The following is a 22150-nucleotide window of genomic DNA, read 5'->3' as shown; positions in this document are numbered from 1 at the left end:
GGAAAATTCCAGAATATTATGTCATGGCTTTAGAAGCTTCTGATTGACATAATTTGAGTCAATTGGAGGTGTACCTGTGAATGTATTTCAAGGCCTACCTTCAAACTCAGTGCCTCTTTGCTTGACATCATGGGAAAATCAAAAGAAATCAGCCAAGACCTCAGAAAAAAAAGACCTCTGCAAGCGTGGTTCATCCTTGGGAGCAATTTCCAAACACCTGAAGGTACCACATTCATCTGTACAAACAATAGTACGCAAGTATAAACACCATGGGACCACGCAGCCCTCATACCGCTCAGGAAGGAGACGCGTTCTGTCTCCTAGAGATGAACATACTTTGGTGCGAAAAGTGCAAATCAATCCCAGAACAACAGCAAAGGACCTTGCGAAGATGCTGGAGGAAACGGGTACAAAAGTATCTATAATCACAGTAAAATGAGTCCTATATCGACATAACCTGATAGGCCACTCAGCAAGGAAGAAGCCACTGCCCCAAACCACCATAAAAAAAGCCAGACTACGGTTTGCAACTGCACATGGGGACAAAGATCATACTTTTTGGAGAAATGTCCTCTGGTCTGATGAAACAAAAATAGAACTGTTTGGCCATAATGACCATCGTTATGTTTGGAGGAAAAAGGGGGAGGCTTGCAAGCCGAAGAACACCATCCCAACCGTGAAGCACAGTGGTGGCAGCATCATGTTGTGGGGGTGCTTTGCTGCAGGAGAGACTGGTGCACTTCACAAAATAGATGGCGTCATAAGGTAGGAAAATGATGTGGATATATTGAAGCAACATCTCAAGACATCAGTCAGGAAGTTAAAGCTTGGTCGCAAATGGGTCTTCCAAATAGACAATGACCCCAAGCATACTTGCAAAGTTGTGGCAAAATGGCTTAAGGACAACAAAGTCATAGTATTGGAGTGGCCATCACAAAGCCCTGACCTCAATCCCATAAAAAAGATGTGGGCAGAACTGAAAAAGCGTGTGCGAGCAAGGAGGCCTACAAACCTGATTCAGTTACACCAGCTCTGTCAGGAGAGAAATGGGCCAAAATTCACCCAACTTATTATGGGAAGCTTGTGGAAGGCTGCCCGAAACATTTGACCCAAGTTAAACAATTTAAAGGCAATGCTACCAAATACTAATTGAGTGTATGTAAACTTCTGACCCACTGGGAATGTGATGAAAGAAATCAAATCTGAAATAAATCATTATCTCTACTATTATTCTGATATTTCACATTCTTAAAATAAAGTGGTGATCCTAACTGACCTAAGACAGGGAATTTGTACTAGGATTAAATGTCAGGAATTGTGAAAAACTGAGTTTAAATGTATTTGGCTAAGGTATATGTAAACTTCCAACTTCAACTGTATATACACAAAAGTATGTGGAAACCCCTTCAAATTAGGGGAGTTGGTCATGTCAGCCACACCAGTTGCTGGCAGGTGTATAAAATCGAGCACACAGCCATGCAATCTCCATACACAAACATTGACAGTAGAATGGCATTACTGAAGACCTCAGTGACTTTCAACGTGGCACCATCATAGGATGCCACCTTTCAAACAAGTCAGTTCGGCTAATTTCTGCCGTGCTAGAGCTGCCCCGGTCAACTGTAAACGCTGGTATTGTGAAGTAGAAACGTCTAGGAGCAACAATAGCTCAGACGCGAAGTGGTAGGACACACAAGCTCACAGTTGCAACACACAAACTATCTAGTTCCAAACTGCCTCTGGAAGCAACTTCAGCACAAGAACTGTTCGTCGGGAGCTTCATGAAATGGGTTTCCATGGCCAAGCAGCTGCATACTAGCCTAAGATCAGCATGCGCAAAGCCGAGCTTCGGCTGGAGTGATGTAAAGCTTGCCACCATTGAACTCTGGAGCAGTGGAAACGCGTTCTCTGGGGTGATGAATCATGCTTCATCATATGCCAGTCCAACGGACAAATCTGGGTTTGGCGGATGCCAGTAGAACCCTACCTACCCTACTTGTATAGTGCCAACTGTAAAGTTTGGTGGAGGAGGAATAATGGCCTGGTGCTGTTTTCATGGTTCGGGCTAGGCCCCTTTGTTCCAGTGAATGGAATTCTTAACTCTACAGCATACAATGACATTCTAGATAATTCTGTGCTTCCAACTTTGTAACAACGGTTTGGGGAAGGCCCTTTCCTGTTTCAGCATGACAATGCCCCCGTGCACAAAGCAAGGTCCATACAGAAATGGTTTGTCGAGGTTGGTGTGGAAGAATTTGTACTAGGATTAAATGGCCTGCACAGAGCTTTGTACTAGGATTAAATGGCCTGCACAGAGCCCTGACCTCAACCCCATCTAACACCTTTCAAAATTAATTGGAACTCCGACTGCGAGCCAGGCCTAATCGCCCAACATCAGTGCCCGACCTCCCTAACGCACTTGTGGCTGAATGGAAGCAAGTGCTCACAGCAGTGTTCCAACATCTAGTGGAAAGCCTTCCCAGAAGAGTGGAGCCTGTTATAGCAGCAAAGGGGGAATCAACTCCATATTAATGCCCATGATTTTGGAATGAGATGTTCGACGACCGGGTGTCACATACTTTTCGGTCATGTAGTGTATATGTGTAGAGTTAGTCAGTGTACATTGGTACTCAGAGGACTCTTCCACAACAGATGTGTCTTTCCTGACTGTAGATGTTGCCAATGCAACATACAACATTCTCTCTATACATAGTATTTTATCAAAACAGGAATGTATGTATAGACTACTCTGTGTTTGATGGCTCTGGTAGAAGCCCGAGGCATCATGAAGGCATTGAAAAAATTGCCCATTAGTGATCATGAATAGAAACTGTAATGAGAATAAGTGCTGAGATAGTCCAGTGGCGGTCAGTGCCGTTTATGATGAAGGAGGACATTTTTTCCCCCCTCCATGAGCATGGCCTTATTCTATTACAGCATGTTGGATGACTATCATTCATATTCCATTCATTCAGTTCATCATCACAGACAGGTTTAGGCTACTAGATGATACTAATAATTTCCCTACACCGTAGCCTCTGATTGAAAGTTTACAACCTAGGTGCACACAGGACTTGCACACTCTTGCCTGCATCTAGCTTATCCTCTAGCGGCTAGGGGGCAGTATTTTCACGGCCGGATGAAAAACGTACCCAATTTAAACAGGTTACTACTCCGGCCCAGAAAATAGAATATGCATGTTATTAGTAGATTTGGATAGAAAACACTCTGAAGTTTCTAAAACTGTTTGAATGGTGTCTCTAAGTATAACAGAACTCATATGGCATGCAAAAACCTGAGAAAAAATACAAGCAGGAAATGAAAATTTTGTGGCTGTACTATTTTCAAGTCATTGGCAATAAAACACAAGGTGACAAAGGATTCATTTTGCACTTCCTATGGCTTCCACTAGATGTCAACGATCTTTATAAAGTTGTTTGAAGCGTCTATGATGAACAGAGACCGAATGAGAAGGAAGGGAAGTTGACGTCCCTGGGAGGTCATCACTTCATTATTGCGCGCACATGCGCTTTCATGTGAGGCGAGACATTTTTCAAAACTTGTTTCAAGACACAGGAGAGGTTGGGTTGAAATATTACTGATGTTTCACGTTAAAAATGGACCAAAAGATTGATGCTAAACAACGTTTGACATGTTTGAACGAACGTAAATAGATTTTTTTTTAACTTTTCGTCGTGACTTTTCCCTCCCATTTTGAGTAGCCTACCGAACGCGCTAACACGGAACAGCATGGAGTTATTTGGACATAAATTATGAACTTCATCGAAAAAAACAACATTTGTTGTGGACCTGAGATTCCTGGAAGTCCCTTCTGATGAAGATTATTAAAGGTAAGGGAATATTGCTAATGTTATTTATGGTTTTAGATGATTCCAACATAGCGGCTAGCTGTATAGCCTAGTGTATTTTTCTGACCAGAGTACTCAGATTATTGCAAAGTATGCTTTCCCAGTAAAGTTATTTTGAAATCTGTCAATGCGGTTGCATTCAGAATGCAACCGTTATTCTTTGAATAACAATTTAATACTTTAACCACGTTTTATAATGAGTATTTTTTGTAAATTCACTGGCAGTTTTGGGGGAGATACATTTTCTCAACGACACGCGCCAATGTAAAATGCTGTTTTTGGATATAAATATGAACTTGATAGAACAAAAAGGCATGTATTGTCTAACATAATGTCCTAGGAGTGTCATCTGATGAAGATTGTCAAAGGTTAGTGCATAATTTTAGCTGGTTTTCTGCTTTTGGTGATGCCTGTCCTTGAATTGAAAATGGATGTGTGTACTTTTTTGGCTATGTACTCTCCTAACATAATCTAACTTTATGCTTTCGCCGTAAAGCCTCTTTGAAAATCGGACAATGTGGTTCGATTAAGGAGATGTTTATCTTTTAAATGGTGTAAAATAGTTGATTGTTTGAGAAATTGAAATTATTAGATTTTTGATGTTTTGAATTTCCCGCCTTGCTAGCAATCCCATCAGTGGGATTAAGTTACCCTCGATCCCCAAGAGGATAGGTTGTAGTCATTAGTCCAAAAGTTTAAAACAAGAGTTTCTATTGGACAAATTCAGGTATTTTCATCCCTGTTTTGTTTGCTTCCATTTAAGAAATATTTTTCAATGAAATCGGCAGTATGAATACAACCCTGATCATAGCAGCAACGTAGTATTCATTCTAGCCTCTATGCACTCTCCTCTCAGCTTTTCCCTTCGTTCGTGGACTTCAATGAACAACACATCAGCTGTATGTGACCAGGCAAAAAAGCCTTTCCAAGCAAAACCATATCTTAACCGCTACACACAGCCTACATCGTTGTCCCCATATTAGCTAAAGTAACATCCTAGTCAACATAGCTAATAGAACTAATGCGTTGGTAAACCCGCTACAATAAGTAAAGTTACACTGTAGAGTGCTGTTGAGGCTACTGTAGACCTTCATTGCAAAACAGTGTGTATTAATCAATTATTATTTTTTCAATGTTTTATTTTAAGAAATTCACTGAGAAGGATGGTCCTCCCCTTTCCTACTCTGAAGAGCCTCCGCTGGATTAGTCCCAATCTTAACCAATACAAACCAATGAAGAATGCAAATGATTGCCAAGTGCCCAAGAGCCTGATTGCTCTCAAACACGAGATGGGATGCTAAAGGGGAACAAATGGACCAGGTGGGATAGTGCCAGGAGGAGAGGCGATTGCTGTGAATGGGAAGATCCTGACTGACGCCTCACAACATGAACATGAATCCACCTGAATGCGCACACACTTGCATGAATACCATTCTCACGTCGAGTATATGTCGTTGCACACAAAAAAAAGCTTGAAATCCTGATCACCATAATAGCAAGTCATCCTCCATTCTTTCAGAAGAAAATCTCCAGACAGAACTCCCACGGATGAAAATGATGAATCATTCAAACATCCAGGCAAACAAGTCCATCATAAACATCCTATTATAATTAGAGACAAGTAGCGGGTGTCATACAGGGGAGTCATGCAGAAATCTGGAGGTGACACGTGCCCTTGTGCCAACTTTGGGCATGACGCCTCTGTATGACTCACAACAACCTAGCACATTCTGCCTTCTATCTACTTCAGAAACAGGCCTGTAGGCAGCAATACTTAACATCCAATATACAGGAGCATACAAACATGCTAGACCGAAAGAGGGGAGAGCTGATTGAAGCAGAGGAAAAGACAGGATAGAGACGTTCAGACATACTGAGGAAAACAGATGCCCTCTCACACAAAACACACTAGGATGACATACACACACACACAAATACATGCACACGCACACCATCCCCCTCTCACACACACTGCTGCTCACCCTGCCCAGTATGACGTTGATTTCCACAGCCAGTAGTAGTCCGTAGAGCAGGGCCAGTAGTCCTGTGATGCCGTAGCGGAGTTGTCTCAGGCCGATGCCGTGCTCCGTGTACTTGGCAAACTTGATGGTTTTCATCAGAAAGGCCAAGACCCAGTAGAACAGTAGGGCTTCAGAGAGGATCAGAGAGAAACATTTGAATATCTCAGGACTCATAAAGGGAGTCGTCAGTCATCTCAAGTCAACTCCTGACGAATGCAGTTGGGTTAGGAATGTCCTATACATTCCCAACAGATTATGCAGATATCCAGAGCAAGTAAAATGAATTTTGTTTCTGGTGAACTGTATACACTGCATCAGGAGTGAACTGTATATCTACAAAGTGAATATCATACATATAATTTACAATCCATATCATATATTTTCTAATTCATTTTCCCCATCTTTCCTCTGCTTTTGTCAGTTTTGTTTACATTTTGTGTCATGGCAATTCTGACAGAACTGCTCGTGTTCAAAACTCAGTGACAATAGGGAATGAACAGCTGTACTATAACTGTCAGAATTACTGTGCCTACCCATCCATTCTAAATCCCCAAGACACATCCTAAACGACCTGACTGATGTCATTTTTTTACACCTTTTTAGATGTTTTATAGGAGAGAAACCATGGTAACAGAGTCTCGTAGGAGTATGCTAAACATTCTGGGATTTGGGATCTTTTTCCTCTGCAGATGTTCATAACAGAAGCGTGGCCTGCATCTCAAACACTAACTCATGTTCTCTCCCCACCCCCTCCACCCGCTCCCTCCCTCCTTGCTCTCTTCTCCTCCCTTTCTTTCTTCCTTCCTCCCTCCCCTCCTCTCTCGCCTTGGCTTTCCAGTTGTTTAGTGACGTATGTCCATGGTTGTTAAGCACAATATCCATAGAAACAGAGTGAAAAGAATGGACTCAGTATTGAAAACCATGGTCGATTCAGATCCTGTTGTAGCAGGTTGCCATTGTGAGTCACAGTCAACGAATCAACAATATAAGTCCTTTCTATAGGGGTGGTGCAACAATATTAGGAAGGTTGTTCTTAATGCTTCGTACACTCGGTGTAAGTCCTTTCAGTGTCTTTGTTGTGGCTGTTTTGAAGGTCAATGACTTACAGTATTTGTCAGGCCTGCAGTTGTACTGTAAATCTCTAAATGGAAGCAGAGTCAATAAGAAGCCTATGGAAAAGGTGATCGATGGAAGGACGGTTGTGAAGGAAAGTTTCAGATGGAAAGTGAAGAGTGAGTACTACTGATTAGAGTTGTGGGTTTGATTCCCGCAATGGCGGATAACGGCGTTCGTTTGACATATGGCCATATTAGCATATCCCTTCTATGTTCTCCATGTCTATGGCTATCCATCCCTCCAGCCCCAGCTGTAATCAGAGATTAAAGTCTGTCCGAGAAATACCGCCTGTTGGGTCACTCCCTCGACTGACACCGATTGGCCACGCATCGAGGTTGAGGCTCAAGCACTGATGTGAACGAGGGAACTGGAGGAAGTGTGAACGAACATGTGCAGAACGCGGATTAGTTAATGACGCGGGAGGAGGAGGAGGAGAAGAGAAGTATGTGATCAGACAAAGAGGAGGAACATGGCAACTGAGGGGATGATTAAAGAAGTCAACATTGACGATGAGAGAACCGTGAAACAACAAAGACCACCTAGTAAGCACAAGACATTGAAAATACATCATTTCAACCCCAAAAAATACGTATTATTTTCAATGTCTTGTGCTCATAGGGCAATGGACTGAGCTGGGACATGGCATTTATTGATAGAATCTATAAAATCCTCTCTGATTCAGAGAATATTGGCTATCAAATTATAATAACCAGAAGAGATTAGTGTTGATGCTTGACGATGTCTCGATGATGCAACAAACATATTTATTTGGTAATTACCACACAGGAAATTGTCAAGTGTTACCTAGTGTTGATTTTTTAGAGTAACATTGTTGTAAAAGAACCCAAGTGTTGGTCTTAACCAGAGTTAAACCATATCTATGGTTTTGCATGTACATTGATTGATTCATTAATCTTATCCTACTCAAATATAAATCACTTTTTTTTTTTTAACTAATCCAATCTGCTACTTGGACTTATTGCACCGGTTTCTGAAACGGTTGTTCCTTGTCTCATATCTTTGTCTCCCCATCCCAGCAGTCAGCCTGAATTCAGGTTGCGGGTGAATAAACATTTCAAATGTTGAATATCCCCACTCTGGCTGGATTCCAATAGGAATTACACATCACTTTGCAAGCCATCATAATGTGACTTGCAGGCCTAAAAACCATGAGATTCAGGCCACTGTATTAGGGTAAAACTAGGCCCTCAAAATAAGGCTTTATTAACTACTTGTGTCGGGTTGAAGAATTACATTTTATGATAAAGTATTCACTTAGAATCTCACTTAATGAAAGCCACAGGACAAAAAAAGTATTACTGCAAAAGCCATGTCTCTGTCACCCCGCTACCATCTAGAAGGCGGAGACCGTACAGATGCATCAAATCTGGGACCGAGAGACTGAGAAAAAAACAGCTTCTATCTCCAGGCCATCAGACTGTTAAACAGTCATCACTAGCCGGCTTCCGCCCAGTACCCTGCCCCTGAACCTCAGACACTGTTACTAGCCAGCAACCACCCGGTACTTTACCTTGCACCTTAGCGACCGCTGCCCTATGTCCAGAACATAGTCATTGAACACTGGTCACTGTAATGGTGTTTACATACTGTATTACCCACTTTATATGTATATACTGTATTCTAGTCTTGGCTTATCCTATATACTGTAACTACCGCTATACACACACCTTTTCTTTTCACATACTGTCCATACTGTCTATACACAACATTCACATACGTATATATTATTTAGATTCAGGACTCAGGTCCAAAAGCTCATTTCCTGCAGTTCTATCCATTTTGCTATGGGGTTTTGTACTGTTTATTTATTCTGTATGTCGTGTCTTTGGCATCATTAAAACGGAAGACATGTTTATCAAATAACTCTCTGTAATTATTATTACGCGATTCAACTGATTAATCGTGTAACTGTAATTAACTAGAAGGTCGGGGCACCAAGGAAAATATTCAGATTACAAAGTTATAATTTTCCTAATATAACTTTCAGATATTATAATATCTGATCAATTAGTCTCCTTTAATGATGTGTTCGTTTACCTCACGTCAATCTCATTCCAAACGTCGTAAATTGTTGGTTATCTGCACGAACCCAGTCTTCACTATGAGTCATCCATACATCAATTGTCTTAAAATCATTTATTTACTAAACTAAATAATTCACAGAAATGCATCAAACAGATATGGTTACAAGGAAATGATAGGAGAATGTCATGGCGGCTTGTTATAAAAGGGGAGTGTGGGTCAGCTGAGAAGGCACTACAGAGTTGATAAATATTAACAATTGAAATGCTAATCCTTTGCACATGAACGCTCACTCATTTGGGAACAATTGCAATCAATCAATATATTTACGCTCAGTGTGTCGTCGGGATCTTTGTTGGAGAGTTGGGTTCTGTTGGAGAGTTTTGTCCTCGTGTTCTCTCTTTCTCTCCCTCTCTCTCTCGGTTAGAATGGATCGTTCAGAGTGACATTCATTCATGTCGTTATAGAACGGTGGCTTCGTCGGTCTTCGCCTTCAATGATACCGAATTCCTAGCTGCAGACTCGTAATTAATATCAAAGACTTGTTATTATTCTGTCGGTATCAATAGTCTAAGCGTTTAACCACGTGGTATGGTTAAAGTTCAGAAAGAGGAATGCATGGTCAAACCTTCAGTTAACTCTAATGGAGGTCAGCTCGGTCTGGTGATAGAAACCCTGGGTGGGGGTTTTATTCGGAATGACAGAAAAAGGCTGTCTAATGACGCCAGGTCTCGTCTGTTCATGGGGGCGTGACGATGAATTGGTAAAACTTTAAACAGAAAATACAATTCTCTCACATTAACATCTTACAAGCATCCCAACATATTCCAAATAGCTTTATCCTTATTCATTAATTTTATACAACCATTTAGATGTAAGTCTCATAGCTGAGGCTAGTAAAAAACATTATTATGGTAATATGGCCGTATTGTCTCTCATGAGTTTCCCAAAATTGTACCAAACGGACCAGGTCGTAGCTGGATTCTTCACCGATCTTTTATACCTTCTCCAGAACATAAATGTCGTTCGGTTCTCCAATTCTGTGAGGTGGAAGAATCCTTTGTTCTCTATACTGTGGCCATGAGGAGAGAATTTCCTCATAGGAATTTACGACCGCTCTCACAGAGCCTGGTGTCAGAAGTATAGAGGTCGGGGGATGGTGCATAGAAAAGGCCTGGTGCAGAGGGAGGGGGGTCAACTGTGCTCGCTGTACCCAAAGAGGGCAACGTCATGACATGTATTATCGACATAGCTCATTCTATTATTTCTACTACTGTACATTGCATTTTAGTTACACTGTTTATACACACCACATATTTACGTATATACTGTATTCTTGACAAAATCACTCTAATATACACTATATTTACAAAATATGTGGACACCCCTTCCAATTAGTGGATTTGGCTATATCAGCCAAACCCGTCGCTAACAGGTGTATAAAATTGAGCACGCAGCCATGCAATCTCCATAGACAAATATTGGCAGTAAAATGGCCTTACTGAAGAGCTCAGTGACTTTCAACTGCATGCCACCTTTCCAACAACTCACTTCGTCAAATGTCTGCCCTATTAGAGCTGCCCCGGTCAATTGTAAGTGCTGTTATTGTGAAGTGGAAACGTCTAGGAGCAACAACGGCTTAGCCACCACACAAGCTCACAGAATGGGGCCGCCGAGTGCTGAAGCACGCAGCGTGTAAAAAAGTGGAAACACGTTCTCTGGAGTGACGCTTCAACATCTGGCAGGAGAACGCTACCTGCCCCAAAGTATAGTGCCAACTGTAAAGTTAGGAATAATGGTCTGGGGCTGTTTTTCATGGTTCGGCCTTCATTGAAGGGAAATCTTAACGCTACAGCAAACAGTGTCATTCTAGAAGATTCTGTGCTCCCAACTATGCGGCAACAGTTTGGGGAAGGCCCTTTCCTGTTTCAGCCTGACAATGCCCCCGTGCACAAAGCAAGGTCCATGCAGAAATGTTTTGTCGAGATCGATTTGGAAGAACTTGACTGGCCTGCACAGAACTCCATCGGACACCTTTGGGATGAATTGGAGCGCTGACTGCGAGCCAGGTCTAATCGCCCAACATCAGTGCCCGACCTCACTAATGTTCTTATGGCTGAATAGAAGCAAGTCCCTGCAGCAATTTTCCAAGATCTAGTGGAAAGCCTTCCCAGAAGAGCGGAGGCTGTTATAGCAGCAAAGGGGGGACCACCTCCATTTTAATAATCATGATTTTGGAATGAGATGTTCGACGAGCAGGTGTCCACATACTTTTGATCATCAGTGTAAGTTGATGTTGGGGTGGTGCATAAGAAGTTGATATAATTGTAAAATTTCCCTTTAGGGTTTACAAAAAAACACCCAGAAATCTAGTTGTTTCAACTAATTATTATTAATTAACTTCTTCCACAGCCTTTTTTTCCATTTACTTTTCGGTCCAATTGTTACAACAACAAAAAAGAATCCTAAATAATAATTTATAGTATGAGACAAGTTGAGCAAACATAATTTTCATTTGACTGAGTTTTTGCCAAAGTTCTCTCAAGTTTGAGCTAAGTTTGGGCCAACTAAAAGTTCAGGTAACACTGGGACCAAAACATTTTGTAAACAAAAAAAAAAGGCTGTGGAAGCAGTTACTTAATAATATTTAGTCGAAACAACTAGATTTTCTTTACAATGTTGTGCGTATGACTTTATCGATGGTGGGAATGGGTGGTCTCATCTTTCAACGTCAATTTGCCCGACGGTTTTGATATCCGTTCATCCTGATCCATTACACCTCAAAGTGCAACAAGCTACTTAATATGAACCGTTTCACTCGTGAGCTCCAAATATCTCTAACCGTCACCCCTGCGTGAGTTTTTTCATGCGCACGATGTCAGAATGTTCTCACTGTTCTAAAATGTGATTGTTACGCAACAGGACAGTTACCCGCGATGGCCTCAAACCAAGGCACGCTGCCTGCTAATTATCTATAGGCTATATTTCAACTTGTCAATTTCAAATGATTTTCTAACAAGTCTTATTTTCTAACAGTTGGAATTGAGGTGTGTTCAGCCTCCTCGCTAATTCACATAAGAAGTAGCCCATTTCACTGTTGCGGATAATTTATGTTTGAGGCTTTACTGAGCTGGACAAGCACTTACCTAAAGTTTCCCAAGATCAAGTATGAAGACATTGCTCATCTCTAGTCAGAATAGGCCTTGCACAAATGTTTTCCCCCAGCACATTTTGTGGCTGGTATGCTGGCCCTCCACTTCATCTCGGGCCTAACAACACCTGTGCCAATATATCCTCCAAACACCGGCTTCTCGGGCATTATCACTTAATTAGAATTTTTAATAGTCATGCTTTTTGAGCACATAAAAAATGAAGTAAGGTATTTGAATATTGAAGCAGAACCAGAAGCCTGCATTTTTATGTGAAACTCATAGATTTTGGGGGGAAATATTTACTAAGTCCCTAAATACGTTTTTACAGTGTATAGACGCTGGATCGGTGTTCAATTTGAAACTGTTTAACACTGGAGAATTTGCTGTGCAGAATCTCATCAGTACCATGTCATGAAAGCATCCTTTTTAAGTACAGTACATCTTAATATTCTCAGCTGACATTTGTATCACCACTTAAAATGTAATTAAGTAGTGCCCCTCTTCACTTTTTAATTATTTTTTTTAAAGTTGTACTGAAAAATTGCAAGATTATAGTCAAATAACGTCCTCATTCGCTTCCAGTAAAGAGACACAACAACTTCATTTTGAGTTATGGCTGAACTACACCTATTTTAACCTCCCCAAGAGGCAAACATCTTTTGATTACTGAACCAAGGTCGATATTGCATTTTTTAACTCGCTCGCCTCACTTTTCAAAAAGATTCAATATGTTCAACATTAAATTGAATTTTATGGCTTTTTTAATCTAACTGATTTATGAGGATAACAACAATACAAAGTATTTTTTTTTTTTTAACTATCCCCTTTCAACCTAACATCGGTATGGCATACACAAGAATATAATCATTACACAAAGCAGATCTCTGACTCCTGCTTGACGGACACACATTGAATATTCTATTACTTTGGTTCCTGCCTCGAACTGCAGTAGAATTGATATCCATCCAATCAGAATAATGCAATTACACGTTTAATGATATTGCCTACAACCTTTAGAGTCCTCAAACTCAACTCTGACTCTCGAAGCCAGCTCCCCTGCATTTTTAAACTTGTTTCCCTGTAATCAGGGACTGATTTAGACCTGGGAGACCAGGTGTGTGCAATTAATCAACAGGTAGAACAGAAAACCAGCAGGCTCCGGACCTCGTAGGGTAAGAGTTGAATACCCCTGCTTTAGAGCAAAAAAACATCAGATCTGAATATAAATGAACCACGCATCTGGATTTAACATGACATTATTAATGCCTGTGGTTTAGACAAAACCCCATACTGTACAAAAGACTTCCTTACATTTGAATTGTATTGATTTGGGCTTAGAAGACCCTAGGGGCCAGCAAGCCTGCAAGTGAGTCATGGTTTATCCACCATTCAGTAAAGCCCAGCAAGAGGTTGCTCTCACACGCACAGTAATTGGGGACATCTTCTACAGCCGGAGGCATCTTTGCGCTACAGGGAGGCAGACTTCAGCAGTTGAAGTTGGAGGCTTGGATGTTTAACATTAGAGCGAGGTGAGCTGTGCACTGAAGTGTGGTGGCCATCCTGGCATAATTTGCACGGTACGGACGTGCACGCGCGCCCTCGCACAAACACACTGTATGCATACACACACTCTGTAAAATGCTTGGAAAACTATGAAGGAGCCTTACCTAGCAGTAGCTTGGGGAAGTTGGAGGTCTCGATGTTGTGGTAGTAGATGATGGAGGTTATCCCGGCCATGAAGGCCAGGCCTGCAGGCATGTACAGGTGCAGGTGGAGGGACTGGGTAAACCTGGGAGAACACACACAGGACAGAAGGGGTTTAATGCACACACAGATGCACACAAACATGCACAGCTGCACACACACACACACACACACACACACACACACACACACACACACACACACACACACACACATACATCCCAATTGGATAAGTTAAAATCATTCTATACACACACTCAATGCCGTATAAAAGCTGCAAGCAGACATTGTGTTATAGTGAATGGTATTCTAGGGTGAAAGTGCAGGAGGAGAGCTCTTCCAATCAATTCACAAAGGCATAGGAGATGCTCTCGGCGTTGACAGGCAATCCTACAGTAATCATGTGTAGGGGACTATAGGGGACACGTGTGGGCAATCAACGTGAGAGGAGGAGAACATACAAGGACAGAAGAGAAAGCGAAGAGGTGAAAGCCAGAGAGAGAGAGAGAGAGACACACACAAGACGAGATGAGAGAGAAAGACAGAGCGAGAGAAAGACAGAGCGAGAGAAAGAGTGAAAGAGAGATAGAGAGAGAGAGACAGAGGCAAAGGAATGGCTCTCATTGATTTCCTGTAATTATTTAACCTTTGACCTACATTTGTGAATCACACACTATTGGATTGTGGTGTGAGAATAGAGGGCGAGACCGATAAATTGAAGATTAAATGGAGAAAGTTGACAGTGCTGCCATAAAAGTAAGTAAGGCTAGAAGTGCAGAGGAGGAAGAGAACCTAGTGACCTAGGTGGGGGGGAGCGGGGACAGTTATGAAAAGAGTACAGTCTACAGCAGAAGCAGTCATTGAGAGGAGCAGAGGAGTTGAGAAGTCTGATGACACTGCTAGCTTTGCTAAAGATTCACTCTTGTTCAATGTTATGGAGGTGTATGGTTGTTGTAATGTACTGGGGGTCGGTGATGTCAAACATGGGGCATGATTCCAGTGGAAGAGCAGGGGGAATAGACTCACCCATCGGAGACGACGCCCTCTGCGATCTCACAGACCAGGACGAAGAGGAGGACGAAGGTGAGGAGCCAGCGCAGGTTGTGACCAGGGAAGTGCAGCCAGGTGCTGTGGTGGATGTGCACCTTGGAGCTCTGGCTGCCCCAGCCTATCAGAACACAGCAAACACAACAATGACACAGGAAGTTAGCTTCAGAGAACAGCGTGACATTTATCTGCTCTGTTGGGCAGGTGAGAGTCAATTCCCAACTAAGCATCCGCAATAATATAATACATTTTACTTGTCTACGGCCGGGATTCAATCCGATCAAGCTCTTTCAGCTATGCACAATCTAAAGGCAATGTTTCAGAGTTCGCGTCGACCTCATTCATGGTAAACACTACATATGTTGGCTCAATCAAAATGTACATTTAATTGTCAAGCGTGCGATAAGGTGGATCTACCGCGGATCAGATAAAATACCGGCCTAAAAGAAGACACCCCAGGAGGTTGGTGGCACCTTTAATTGGGGAGGACGGGCTCGTGGTAATGGCTGGAGCGGAATAGTGTCAAATACATCAGAAACATGGGTTCCATGTGTTCGATGCCATTCCATTCGCTCCTTACCAGACATTATTATGAGCCGTCCTCTCCTCAGCAGCCTCCGCTGGAAGACAATTCAGACTATTGATTCCCGTAGAGACTATGGAGGGGACACACAAATTCACCTTCGGGTGTATTACTCCGGATATACAATTCATGACCTTGGCTTAACAACAGATAGGATCAATTCCACTGACTCCCGGTACAACCTTGATAAAACTGTGCGCCTAACAAGAAAGTTGTCCCTGCGAGTCACAGGAGTAGGACTAGATTACAAGGTAATCAAAGGGGAGTCAGTGGCGAGTCTGTCAAGGTCTTCACTGTGAGGTGGGTTACCCTCCGGGGGCCTGCGGCTCGGCGTGTCTAGATAGAGAGAGAGAGAACAAAAAGCTACTGTACCTTGCCCGAGATCGCCATTCCAGTTAGCTCTTAAAAGCGATTATGAAGTAAATTTACTCACGCACCTTACGCGCTGCTAGGTGCACGGAGAACAATGTAGCTTGATAAAAAAAGAAAATTCCAGCACATTGGTGATCTAGATGTTTCCGACATTTAATGGATCTTATTTACCAACGTTTCGGTCAAACAACCTGCTTCAGAAGGCATCTAGACCACCGGTGTTGTTGGAGTATGTATTTTTATTACAGTGAGCTACTAAAACCTAACACCTTGGACTTTCGCTCAATGGGCTACTGTGGTGTTGAGCCAAGCAGTACCCGCCGGTCAGTTACATCTGCTTTTAAAAGGAGCATAACAGCTTATTTTGCTGTACCTCCGGGTTATTAAACACAACACCTGGTCCTAACTGACCTAATGCTTATATCATTAAACTGACATAATAATGAAATTGCGATGGGTTTCCTTAGCAATGCATCCAACTGCTGCTCCCAACAACACCTCCCTACTAATTACATTATAATATCTGTTGGGAGGTAAGTTAATCAGTCAGCACTGCTGGCATGCATGCGCGCGCACACACACACACATTAGTATTCTGTGTGTGTAACTGAAGCTCTGCAAACATTACGACGTCCATGGCTGAGCGGGAGATTAATCTCTCAGGGTCACTAGGCACCTTCCCTCTGACCTTCTCGTCCAACTGGTTTTGAGGAGGTGAGAGGGTGCAAAGGGATCAAGGAAATGCAATTGAGATTCTCCCACAGGCTCAAAGTGACAGGGAGGATGAATGAGTGAGAGGGAGAGAGAGGAGGATTTTCTCTTTTAGTCGTCATTTGGACTAATCCAAGAGTCCTTATACATTAAAACACAATTTCTAATACAATCACATTTTCACATAATAACACTGTTACAAACAGGCATAATACACTGACATATTGACCAGATAAATACTCTAACAGTCTAAAAAGAGATTGATTCCTTCATCTACCATTGTCCTGCACAACCTTCCAATTTATTATATTTAAATGGTTCTAAAGTACTGTTTGAATTTGTATATTGAAATATTTCTGGTTTGCTCAGGAAAATTATTCAATTTCTTTATTGCTCTAAATCAAAATGATATTTTGCCTATTTCTCTTTTCTGTCTGGATAACACATAGATGGTGGACAATCTATTCCTAGTATTTACTGAATGTCTATCTCTTACCAACTGATTACTGTTGTGAATGGAGTTTGGCCGTTTTAAATGGTGTACATTGTGAAATAAAATAAGCATGTTTTTTTTGTATTATCTTGTTGAGCATACCTACTTCAGAATAACCATATCTCCACCTTAAAACAATCCTTGCTGCTTTATTCTGTGCAATCTGCAGCCTCCTAATTTAACTTGCTGATGCATTTCCCCAGACCACAGAACAGTAGTTCACCTGACTCTCAATTAATGTTTGGGTTGTTTGCTTAACAATCTTTCCTGGTAAATATTTAGCTATCCTTCTGACCATGCCATGCTATAGAATTTTTTTTTTTTTACATAGATGATTTACATAGACGACCATGATAAGCAGGTGTCTAGCTGCACTCCTAGTCGTGTGGTTTCTGCCACTTCCTCAATTTGTACTCCCCCCATACTTAATTGTATCCCATGCTGTGTTGGCCTTTTCCTGGTGGAACAGACCAACAAACCTTGGTTTTCTTGGTGTTCGAAACAAGTTGGTTCAGACAAACCCACTCCTTGATATTTCCCAGATCTACTTGTAGAGCTTGCTGTACCTATTGAACCGATTGTCTTGCTGTATAAATTGTAGTATCATCCGCAAATATAGTAGCTTGAGTTTCAGATGAGGCCTAATGAAGGTCGTTGGTATATATTAAGTAAAGAAGTGGCCAAAGGCAGCTACCCTGCGGTATTCCACAGTTTAACGCATGAGTGGAAGAAAATTACCCATTGATATAAGTGGACTGTTTCCTGTCAGTTAGATATGACTGTACCCAATTCAATGCTGCCTCCTTCAAAAAATATATTTTATGATCCATTAAATCAAATGCTGCAGTAAAATCTAAAAATAGTACACCCACAACCACTATCAATAGCATTGAGCCACTGGTCAGTCATGTCAACCAATGCAGTGGTAGTGGAATGCTTTGCGATAAGCATGCTGATTGGCTATGATAAGATCATTATTTTCCATTTACTCCCATATTTGTCTACTCATAATACTCTCCAATATCTTACTGAGTGAAGGGAGTAGACTTATTTGTCGACTATTGGCAGGAGTAATGGGTTCTTTGCTGCCTTGGATTGGACACAGTTTAGCATGCTTCCATACATTTGCAAATGTCCCCTTTTCCAGTGACCAATTAAATATGTATTTCAGTGGAGCTGCAATCTGGGGAGCATAACGAAGTAAAAAATTGTCCATAAGATCATAACCTGTAGATTTACCATCGGGTAATGACTTCAATAGGTTTAACACCTCGTCTACTGACACCATTTGCAGACTAAAAGAGCAGTTTTTTTCACTCATATTATGATCATCAATCCATTGGACAATAGCTTGTTTGGAAGAATGGGTATTTACACTATCGCTCAGTAAATAAATGTTCTCGGTAAAAAAAATATAAATATATGGAAAATTATTGGCAATATCAGCTGGTTTTGTTATTGTTCTCCCGTCAACCTCCACACTAGATGGGCATGATGAGATAGATGTACCAAGTAAGCCCTTAACTGTATTACATACCTTTTTACAATCAATAAAATACGTTTTTTTCTTATGATTTAATTTAACTGCATAATTACCCAGTGTTCTATAATTCTGTTAATCAATTTGTAGTTTAGATTTGGCTGCTAAGACTTTTGCCATATTTCTTTGAGAAAAAGCCTCACCCAAGTCCTATCCCCAACTGTACTCTTTCTTACTGGGGCATGATGGTCCATTACCTCAGTGAGCAAATCAATAAAACATTCTGTAGCATGATTTAAATCAGCTCCCAGGGTACAGCAGCCAAATAATTTTGAAAAAGCTCATGATATAAAAATATATATAAAATGATCTTGACCACGATCCTTGAAGGTTTCTTTGGAACCATGAACATGGTTAGGGTCACAATATTAATGGCATTGATCTGTCTTTTAAGCATTGCAATGGTATACTACAGGAGATCAGATCAATGCACATGGCCGAACGGTGACCTAACTTCGTTGATGATCTAGTAGTATCATTAACCATTTGTTTCAAACCACAGCTCTCGGCATATCTCATTAATTAAGTAATATTTGAATTATTATGATCCTTCCAATTTATATTAAAATCACCCAAGATAATTACATCTCTGTTACTATTTGTGGCCTGGTCAAACCCAGATAGGACACCTTAGAGCTAGGAGGTCTATACACACATCTTACCAATATGGCTGCCTGGTGAAGCAGATGTACTTGAGCCTCTATTTGACATACATTAAGGTCATCCCTCCTCTTAAAAGGTATATGATTCTGAATGTACAGTGCTACACCCACACCATTCCTATTCCTGACTTTTCTAAGTAGACTATATCCATGAATGTTCATTTGCCCATCATTTACAGCTAGCTAAAATATGACTATTATTTATGTTGACCAAGTTAAAAAACCTAATGTATTTTGTTAGGAAGGCTACATACATTAACCTGAGCTATATGCAACCCTTTCCTTGTCAAGTGGAGATCAATAGAGTTGAATATAGTTGAAGTTGTTATGATACACTACAACAAACACAAACTCAGATTTGAACATTGAATTAAAATAGCCAGGGAGTTACTCTCGAGTCCCGATACAGTTGCCCGTTGATGTAAAGTTTATCCATCACCAAAGAGACTCGTTGATTCAGGCAACGCTTTTCCTTCATGATGGGATACAGTTTATTTTCTCCTTTCATTGATCTCCGTGGGGAAGTGATCATTCATTCCAAAATCTCGCCATTTACTTTTGCTTAAAATGTTGAAAACATGCAATAATAGCCAGTGTCCTATTCCCAGAGGCCTTACCCATTCTATGGACTCTGGAGAAAGAGACATTACGCATGACATCAGTGGGCAGTTTCAGTTGAGTTGACATAAAGTCTCGGACAGTGTCCTCACAGCCTCTGCTGTTGTCATTCTCCGGTATCCCTGAAAAGATTAGATTGTCCCGCATTGATCAACGTTGTACATCAAGCAAGGTTTATTTTAAGTTGTTTGTTCTCCCTTTGCACCACCTCCACCTTGCTATGAAGAGTCTACAGTACCTTTCAGCTCCGTGTTCTCTTTCCTTAGATCATCTATCTGACATTGGCTGAATTCTAGACTGGCACATAATGCATTGATGTCCTCTCGTAATATAACCAAGATATCAAGTTTGGCAAGCGTTTCATTGATAGATTTCAACAAGTCAACATCCATACCCATAAACCTCTACCCCCTCTCCACTCACGCCCTCTTGCTTGGGGATGGTTTGATGCCATCGTTGATACCGCTTGGCCAACTTGGCTTTGCTATGTTTTGTTGATTGGGTTTGTTATCCTTAACAGTGCTCGAATCCTCCGAAACCAGCGACATGTTTCCTTGATCTCGTAAGTATCTCTCGTCAATGAATCGTTCAAGCTCTTTCTCATCCCCCCCCTCTTTATTTCTATCTTTCTCTCGCTCTCTCTTTGTACAAGCTCCATCTTTTATCTTCCTTCTAGCTAATGGGTTTATCCTTAATAGTTTCAAGGTAAATCTGGTATGGTACCCTATTAACTGTAGAATGCATGTATTTTTTCCAGAGCCAGTGGAGCACTGTAAAAGGAATAGGGTTGAATTTCAGATGTAATGTAGCCTCTCTCTAACAGTATCACAGAGACACAGACTTGGTCAGTCACACACTGATGACACATACCCAAGCACGTAAGAGTCACTTTACCAGCAGTCAAAGGGACACAAAATGGGTCTAGGAATGATAACAGCTGAAGAATGTCACAGCACAATACAATAACTTTAACAACTGGGACGGGGGACACAGTGAACTTGTCACACATTGATGACGCAGAGGTGGCCGGCCGGTCACACAGTGATGATGACACCAGTGGAATTGGAGGGGGTAGCCAGGTGGAACAGACCGGCAGGCGAGCAGGGATGTGCAACCCGACCCTACAGTAGATTATGGTTCCAGCTCCTGCTAACTTGGTCTAAATTCCAGCAGAAAGGTCACATTTCTTTGTCAGAAATAAAAATGCTTCTCACAACGAGAGGTTTCTTGGAATATGTCCCAACCAGCCTCCCGCCACCACCATGCTTCACCTAGGGTCATGTTCCCATTAGAATGTTAAATGTAAAATGTAAATGTAGAATGTTAATGGTTTTATCATTGGGGACACACTGTATACTTTATGTATGGCTCAGTTAGTTGATGATGGTGCTTGCAAAGCCAGGATTATGGGTTCGAATCCCGGGGCCACCAATACATAAAATGTATGCACACTTTGTCACTTTGGATAAAAAGCGTCTGCTAAATGGCATTTATTATAAACTGTACCGTGGACTATATATTCCTATGCAAAAGGAATTAATGCATAGTTAGTTAAACAAAACAAAAAAACTACAGCTCGGTACACTCCCTCTAGCATATGCTGACACCATCACCACCACCATTACTGATTACCAGTGATTACATATCATTTCATTGCAACATAAGCACCCAGTAACGGAGTGAATGGCTCAGTAACGAGCTACCATAGGACAGTTATGCTTGAGCGCGCGTGTGCGTGCGTGCGTGCATCCGTCAACATACTTTCCCGCCCTTGTGCTTGCTGTATGTGTGGTGAGGCCATGTGGCTCTCACCTCGTGGTAACACTCACCGATGAAGAGGATGGGGAAGGTGATGAAGAGCAGGAAGATGTGCGGCACCACGTTGAGCGCGTCCAGGAAGCAGCCGTTGTTGAGAACGCCGCTGTCCACGTTGTACGCCAACGAGTTGTTCTCGTTCCCACAGAACGCCAAGGACATGTTGGAACCGGGACTCTACGGAGGAACTCACCACAGGAAAGGAGGAGGAAAAAAGGGAAAAAGAGGAGGAGGAGGACAACAAGAAAAAAGGAGAGAGAATCTCTCAGAGCATGTTGTTTCTTTGTAGGACACTGATGTATTTCCAGGAGCAGGTCTCGATGAGTTAGAACGTGACCTCCACTCTCTTAGTTGCTCTCTTTCACATCCTGGTTCCCAATACCAGATCCAGAGAGAAAGAAGGG

General features: G+C 41.7%; 1 protein-coding gene across 1 annotated transcript in view; it reads right to left on the bottom strand.

Annotated features, from left to right (window-relative positions):
- Positions 1 to 22150, bottom strand: part of LOC106561050 (ATP-binding cassette sub-family C member 8) — a 122853-nt gene that overhangs the window by 84745 nt on the left and 15958 nt on the right. Inside the window, exons 2-5 of the mRNA XM_014124633.3 lie at positions 21761 to 21923; positions 14932 to 15073; positions 13869 to 13990; positions 5852 to 6018 (exon numbers count right to left, since the gene is read on the bottom strand). Coding sequence (XP_013980108.1) covers positions 5852 to 6018; positions 13869 to 13990; positions 14932 to 15073; positions 21761 to 21923 — 594 coding nt within the window. The remainder of the gene's footprint in view (positions 1 to 5851; positions 6019 to 13868; positions 13991 to 14931; positions 15074 to 21760; positions 21924 to 22150) is intronic.

Source organism: Salmo salar, chromosome 10 (assembly GCF_965601325.2).
Source record: "Salmo salar chromosome 10, fSalSal1, whole genome shotgun sequence".
NCBI classification, from domain to species: domain Eukaryota; kingdom Metazoa; phylum Chordata; class Actinopteri; order Salmoniformes; family Salmonidae; genus Salmo; species Salmo salar.
The sequence above is the reverse complement of the archived record's forward strand: the minus strand, read 5'-3'. Positions and strand labels throughout refer to the sequence as shown.